The 8,002-nt window shown below is 41.6% G+C and overlaps 1 protein-coding gene across 1 annotated transcript; it reads right to left on the bottom strand.

Moving 5' to 3' along the window:
• Nucleotides 1-281: 281 nt before the first annotated feature.
• LOC125528911 lies at nucleotides 282-1,606 on the bottom strand. The gene is made up of 5 exons (XM_048693329.1): nucleotides 1,452-1,606; nucleotides 1,181-1,292; nucleotides 992-1,045; nucleotides 739-808; nucleotides 282-604 (listed from the first exon to the last, which is right to left on the bottom strand). Exons 2-5 carry the CDS (start codon nucleotides 1,205-1,207, stop codon nucleotides 552-554), a joined length of 204 nt encoding a protein of 67 aa, XP_048549286.1. The 5' UTR covers nucleotides 1,208-1,292; nucleotides 1,452-1,606; the 3' UTR covers nucleotides 282-551.
• Nucleotides 1,607-8,002: the final 6,396 nt, after the last annotated feature.

Consider the following 8,002-nt stretch of genomic DNA (forward strand, 5'->3'; position numbering starts at 1 on the left):
GAAGAACCTGAAAAAGCCACAAAAGAAAAATGAAATCCTCTTTCTTCTCAAAAACCTTCAGGGCCGAAACTAGTGCTCATCACAGAGATATGCTTACAGCAGAACAGTGGAGAGAGCAGAGTGGCCTCTCCCCTGTACAAGACTGCGAGTACATGCTCTGGCTGATAGACATGACAAGCTACCACATAGCCTATAAACTGATGCACAGACTCATCGCTGACACATGCCCCTGGATCCATAATCCTGTCGCTGCATAATCGGTTCAGAAAGACTCGAGCAAGTAGTAGGTCAGCTTAATTAGCTCAACCAAATCATCGCATCACCTTCATAATGGGTCTATTGTGACTACAGTCCCATATCCAGTCTCCATATTCAGAAAGAAATGATTTGTCTTGCACTCGTAACTATTAAACACACCATTATTACACAGAAATCTATATAAGTTGCATCCTAGCTGACTGGCACTCCGAAGACACTTAATTAGAGAGAATTCACCGAGGTGGATGGATGAAGCAGCATAAGTTGCAATTTCAAATTTCTGCAGTGAACCTTCATGATGCCTGATCTAGCTTCTGCAGCTTCGCCTTGGCGATATCAAGTTGCTCTGAGTAAGAATCAGAGAGGGAGGAACCATGTTACCATCACCAGGAAGCACACAGAAAAAGAAGAAAACAATTAACACCACCAATTCCAACCACAACAACAAGAAGAAAAGCGAGCAATGAGCATCGACCGTACTCTGCTGGGACGCGACGGCGGATTTGATGTCCTTGCGGAAGAAGATGTTGCAGGTCTTCTGGTACGCGGCCTGAGCGTTTTTGCAACAAGTCAGACAAGTGGTAAGTTGTCAGTTGTTACTACCTACCACTATTATATACCCATCACACTAAAAAAGCCCAATTGACCACTATCATACCAAATTCATTCATGCATTAATTCATCCTCATGTTCACCCGGGTCAGGGAGTTGGAGATGAAGGAGGGATGCTTACCCTGGATGGAGGCAGGTTGTTGAGCTCCCCAATCGCCACTTGGTGCGCTCTTACCTGAACCAAATAGCACATGCAGATTACATCTATCTTTTACCATCGGCGAATGAAACAAATCCAAACTCCAAAGGACTGCAAGGCGCACAAGGTGTAGAGAAACATCCATCAGGGGACGACAGATAGCCCTAGTACCTCCTTCATAAGCTCCATCTTCTTCATGTCCGCCTCCTTCGCCGCCGCTGGTGCCGAAGCTGGAGGCCCGCTTCAGGCTTTAGGGAACCTCAGTCAGCCGACCGCGGTGTAGCTACGGAACGAGAAGGACCCTTAAATTAGCGTTGAAACCACGCCGCCGCAAAAACCGAATCTAGTGGGATTCCAAAGCCACCCCGGCGAACCCACGGCCGATCCAGAAGCGAGCGCTCGGCTGCGGCTACTAGAAGGAAGAGGGGCGGGAGAGGGGGACCTGAAGAAGTGGCGCCGCGGTGGAGACGGGAGGGCGGAGGACGACGGCGGCGGCGACCGGGGAAAGAAGGGATGGGACCAAGAGACCGGGAGAGCGGAGGACGACGATGCGTGTCGGCGACGCTCATCTGGTAGGCCCTGACTATACCTGGCCATGGGAAGCCCGGCCCGACGCTGCCCCCGGGCCGGGCTCAGGCCTAGATTTTGAGCCTGAAGGCTGGGACGGGCCCGGGCCCATCGTGTTCACGTTTTTCTGAGGGTCGGGCCGGGCCGGCCCAGAGCCCGATGGGCTTTTACGTGTTCGGGTCGGGCTTGGGCCCATAAAACAAGCCCGATGGCCAGGCTGGGACGGGCCCAGGCCTGGGTTTTTTGCGTCGGGTTTGGCTAGGCCCGGCCCAGCCCGAGGTATGGCCAGGTATAGCCCTGACTAACGGCCCATGTATGCAAACCTGACCAGATGGGCCGGCCTGGCCTAAACAGGCCAGGCAAGGCACAACCACGCTCGGCACATCAAGGAAACGAGCTGGCCCATCGCATGTTTAGCCCCTGATTTTGCGCTGTTTTAGGGGTTAATATACATTTAAAAATTAACAAAAGTAAATAGGTCGTGTCATTCCCAGCCTCCCGGCCCAGGCACGGCCCTAGGTAGGGCCGTGTTCTGGGACGAGTCAATTATAAAATTTGTCGGGTTAGGCCCACCACAGCCCGGGCACGTGGGCTATCGGGCAAGCTCAAAAGGATCGGCCAATTTGGCCACCTTTGTATATAGCCTGGCCTAAATTCCTACAACCAAGCTTAGGGGAAATAGACTTTTGCATCATTGCATGAGTCTTCTGATGAAATGATGGCAAAATTTTAGCATTCCATAATCTAAAGTATATCAAATGCTTGGAGATATCATTGTGCACAAACCTAACATCTATTTCATTCAAAAGGTTTAAGTCTGCTCATTTCTTTAAAGAATTTGAAAATAGAGTGCTGCATACAACTTTTTTCCCTTCAGATGTTGTGCCAGAGCACACCCATGAAGGCATGATAACTACAATTGATGCGGCTCTTCCATTTCTTGAAAGTCTCTATATTAAATTATGTTCAATAACAGGGAAGTGGCTATCTCTGATATTGCGACATTCGCCAACCCTGAAGGAACTAGATTTATGTTGCTGCCCACAGCTGAAAGAAAAGATACAGTTAAAATTTCTCCCAGCTTCCGAGGCTTCGTTATCAAGATATCTAGATGGCGCATTCCAAAGCTCAGTTCGAACGTCATCAGGATATGTTGATATAGTTCTGGGACAACCTAATTATAAAAATGTGTCGGGCTAGGCCCACCACAGCCCGGGCACATGGGCTATTGGGCCCGCACACCAGGATTGGCCCATTTGGCCACCTTTGGTATACAACCTGGCCTAAATTCCTACAACCAAGCTTAGGGGTGCTAACGCAGTAATCAAGGAGCCTCAATTGTTTTTAAATGCTTCCAGGCCATGCAGGACGAGACGGAGCATGTTAATTTCTGCCACGAACGAAGGGAGGTTAACATAGCTAAGAATGCTCTTGCGTTTATCTCTGGCTCCTAGATTCGTTGGATTATGTAAAACTTTCTAATGAGAGATTTAATAAAGTCCGCATTTCCCTCAAAAAAACAAAAACAACCATACGGAGCGCCTCCCAGCGATTCAGGCACCTGGATATTGCGCTAGGGGACTCCTTCGTCGAGTCCCCTCTAGTGTACTTGGGGGGCTCTTTGGTTCACAACCTGAGAAACTTGCCTGAAAAAATGAGCGCCCGGGGCGAACATTGATTGCTCTGCCTGAGTCAGGCCTCAATTTTGGTGGCCTGGCTCCCGCTAATTACGTGCCGGAAATGCTCATGGCTAGCTGGTCGACTTATGCCGAGGCACCAACCAAACAGGGTCCTGGCAGTTGTCCAGCTTGCTCCTGGCCAGGCACATTTCTCTCAGGGCAGCAACCAGACAGTTTGCTTGTTGGTTGACCTTTGACTTTTTAAATAAAAATGTTTGCAAATTTTTAAAAACCTCATGCGTTTGAAAAAATTAAATGAATCAAAAAATGTACACTAACTTTAAAAAAATCGAAATTAAAAAACATTCCTGAATAATCTCAAATTTGCGAAATAAAATAAATGGAATAAAACCCGTCATACAATACCAGAAGAAAAATCGTCCAAAACCGATGGAGAAAAAACCGACATGTGCTGCCCATATAGAGCTAACGTAGGGGGAGGTGAGAGCGCTATATACGGTTAACACCTTAAACATTGTGGAATTAATAAAGCTTCGTGAGATTGGCTCAAAAAATATCTACGCTTAACACGTTAAACTTTGTGACGAATTAATAAAGCTTCGCGAGATTGGCTCAAAAAATATCTATGGTTAACACGTGTCAAATAGTTTTTTTTTCAGGAGGGGCTATGTCTTGCTCACCTCGAGTGAGAGTTCTTGCTCAACACAAATTGGCATCAAATCGACATGCTACACTTGAAGTGAGGCGCAAACGGCTGACCAATAACGTGCCAACCTAAGGGCGTGTTCTAAAACTGCCTAGCTTCTCCAAAACTTCTTAGATTCACTATAATTTGCCAGGCAACACTAGCTAGTGGTTATTTTGGGTGTATTCATTTTTCTTCGATTTTTTGCTGTTTTCTAATTTTCATAAATACTCCAAAATGAATGTGTATTTTCAAAAATATTTAACATGGACTTAAAATGGTTAATGTATCTGAAAATTTTCAACGCATGTTTTAAAAATGTTCACAATATATTAAAAAAATTCCTCGTAAATAAAAAATGTTCACCGTGTACTTAAAAATATTAACTCTATTTATATTTAAAAATTTCTCCATGTAATAAAAAATGTTCATCGTGTTTAATAAAAATATAAATGTTTTTCGTTTATTAAAAAATAAACTGCAATAAAACAAAAAAAGTAAGAAAGGACGGAAGGAAAAAAACGAAAACTAACAAATGGGAAACAAAATGCACAACAAAAAATAAAAAATAAAGACTTCCGAATGACATCACAAAAGAAACAGCATGAAAAAAATGAAACAAAAGCCACAATAGAAAGAAAAAAACATTGCAGCAATGCAACTAATGAAATAGTAGGGGAAAACACAACAGCGGACAACTTAAAAGAATCTTCAGCAGGTTAGCAAATGCAAAAGTGGGCCGAACCAATTTTCCTTGCATGCGGGCGTTGCCCTATCCGTTCGATGTGTGCGGGCATCAAATAGGATTTTCATCCCTCAAAAAACAAATTGTATTTGCCAATGTGAGCATCCGCTCCCTCTCCTCAAGTGACAAGCTATTGGGCCGGAGCAGTACTGCGTTGCTTCATTTGATTGTTAGTTGCTTTCTCTAATTTTCCTTTTTGTTTCTTTTGTATTTTTTATATTTTGAAACTAAATATATTTTATTAGCTATTTTTTAAATGTTCATCGTGAATTTTAATAATGTTTATCCAGTGTAGGAAAAAAATTCACACAACTTTTAGAAAATGTTCATGAAGTCATATCAGGAGGGTTTTAATCCATTGTCTTTGCGGTAAGAACATGATGCCTTGATATATATGTTTTGGATGATCCCCATACTTATGCAACAAATCCTCTTAATAGTACGGTTATGCTATGACTCCAAAAAAAACCTTCAAGTCTTCGGAAGAATCGGCACCCATTTTATTTTGGAAGTGGGGGGTCAACCAACTCCATATAAACTCATCGAGAGACCAATGTCCTGAGATAAACTTAATAACCGGCATTAGTCTCACTAACCACATTATCATCAACACCAAAATATCATTAGGGACTAAATGCACTTCCAATTTTGTATGTGGTTTGTTATTAGATCGATCTCATTTCAATATCAAACTCAATTCAAACACAACTTGCCCAACATAGTATTGAACCAACATGAACATGTAAACCACATTTGATCAAAGCTAAAGCATCATGCCATCTGTTGCTAATCTCCACATAAAAACAATATATACTATAATCTATTTGTGTGTGGCTATTATACCAGAAACCACTCTTGGGATATTTGTAAGATTGTGTGCTTTATATATATTTCTCAAGATATTTAAGGATATTAAAATATGCACCATAACGCACATACATACACTATAATTTTACACAAATTTTATATAATAATCGATGACACTATGAGATTTCATTCATTTCTATTTTTAGGGTTTAAGGGGTTCCAACATATATTTTAAGAGCTATTATTTGAAAACAGAAAAATTTGTGCATACATGATACAATTTACATTTAGTATGGTGTGTGTGGGGTGTATTCAATGGTTGATGTTAGAAATTCATATCAAAAAATGTTATTATTAATTATGGCTAAATAAAATATAATAGTTAACTTTATAGTTTTCTATAATAAATCAAAGTAAGTATGAAAGTTTAGTACAAATTTTATATGTTTTAACTCGCTTCGAGCCTAATGTTTGGATTATCATTGTAGATATGATGCCATATATATCGATCTCATCCATCACAAACTTTCATACTGTGTAGTTTACAATGCAATGAAATGAACAAAATGTCTAGCTTTGGATGGTTTGCACTGCAATGAAATTTTGCCAATTGTACACCATTTGCCTATAGTAACCAATTCTGTATACAGAGGGGTTATCAAACCGGGAATATACCTCATATTGAGAAATTCAAATTCTTTTTACAACATATAGTCGTATCAGTGAGAAAGTTGAGGACATTGGTGTTAATGGGGTAATATGGCTATTTTTTCTTCAAAGCATCCAAGATGTCTTTGAATAAGAACATAATCACGTCTGCTGCAAATGTATGCAATATCTCCTGATTTTAATTCTTTTCTGTGTAGCTCGGAAAATCACACACATCTTTGGTATATAACAATTCAGGATGGTCATACTAGCTTTGCATCATGTCTTGAGCAAGTTTTTCCATCTTCAAGTATTGAATGTTTCTTTCTTTAAGTCATTACATACAGTTTATCTAGAGGATTGGGGAGAACGGAGAATACTTCCATCTCTGGAAATGCTTCGGTTTCTTAGAAGGTTGAAGTTGAGCAACATGCAAAGAGTAAGAGAAATCTTGGTTCCATCATTGGAGGAGCTGGTTTAGATGGAATGCCAGATTTACGGAGGTGTTCCTGAACTTTTGTGGGGGAGATGAAGTCTAGTTAAGTGTGCTAGATATTTAGAGTTGCTCTACACTTGAGGTGTTTGATCTGTTTCAGAAAGGTTATAATTATGAAACCGAACATAAGTCATGGTTTCCTAGCCCGTGGAAACTCATTATGGTCGGTTATCCTTGTTTGCAAGTACATAACCCATCCGACTTCAGTCACATATTGTAAACTAATTATCACTAGTGTTTCAACAATTATGTCAATGGAGGATTCTTCCATGGAAACATTGAACCTTCATTGATACGAACTTCTGAGTGAGATGATGACACTTGATGAAAAAATGTTGGCATTCAGTAATCTTAAGGATGATGAAAATATGCCCTAGAGGCAATAATAAAATGGTTATTATTATATTTCCTTATTCATGATAAAGGTTTATTATTCATGCTAGAATTGTATTGACCGGAAACCTAAATACATGTGTGAATACATAAACAAATACCGTGTCCCTAGTAAGCCTCTACTAGACTAGCTCGTTAATCAAAGATGGTTAAGGTTTCATAACCATGGACATGAGTTATCATTTGATAATAGGATCACATCATTATGACAATGATGTGATGGACAAGACCCATTCATTAGCTTAGCATTTGATCGTATAGTTTTTGCTACTGCTTTCATGTATGTCAAATACATATTCCTTTGACTATGAGATCATACAACTCCCGGATGCCGGAGGAATACCTTGTATGCTATCAAACGTCACAACGTAACTGGGTGATTATAAAGATGCTCTACAGGTATCTCTGAAGGTGTTTTGTTGGGTAGGCGTGAATTGAGATTAGGATTTGTCACTCCGAGTATCGGAGAGGTATCTCTGGACCCTCTCGGTAATACACATCATAGTGACGGATAAGCCTTGCAAGAAAATGACTATGAGTTAGTCACGGGATGATGTATTTGTTGGGTTTCGTAGTAATTTCAAAAAAAAATTCCTACGCTCATGCAAGATCATGGTGATGCATAGCAACAAGAGGGGAGAGTATGATCTACGTACCCTTGTAGATCGACAATGGAAGCGTTTGGTTGATGTAGTCGTACGTCTTCACGGCCCGACCGATCAAGCACCGAAACTATGGCACCTCCGAGTTCTAGCACACGTTCAGCTCGATGACGATCCCCGGACTCCGATCCAGCAAAGTGTCGGGGAAGAGTTCCATCAGCACGACGACGTGGTGACGACCTTGATGTACTACTGCAGCAGGGCTTTGCCTAAGCACCGCTACAATATTATCGAGGACTATGGTGGAAGGGGGCACCGCACACGACTAAGAATATGATCACGTGGATCAACTTGTGTTTTTCTTGGGTGCCCCTGCCTCCGTATATAAAGGCTCAAGGGGGGGTGCGGCC

The sequence above is a fragment of the Triticum urartu genome, unplaced genomic scaffold (genome assembly GCF_003073215.2).
Source record: "Triticum urartu cultivar G1812 unplaced genomic scaffold, Tu2.1 TuUngrouped_contig_5208, whole genome shotgun sequence".
Taxonomy (NCBI): Eukaryota; Viridiplantae; Streptophyta; class Magnoliopsida; order Poales; family Poaceae; genus Triticum; species Triticum urartu.

Excerpts from the sequence above, each read along its gene's own strand:
- LOC125528911 (XM_048693329.1), bottom strand. The coding sequence starts at position 1,207 with ATGAAGAAGATGGAGCTTATGAAGGAG. Across the intron at positions 809-991 it reads ACAACCTGCCTCCATCCAGG|GCCGCGTACCAGAAGACCTG; the intron begins GTAAGCATCCCT and ends AAAAACGCTCAG. Across the intron at positions 605-738 it reads CGCCGTCGCGTCCCAGCAGA|AGCAACTTGATATCGCCAAG; the intron begins GTACGGTCGATG and ends ATTCTTACTCAG.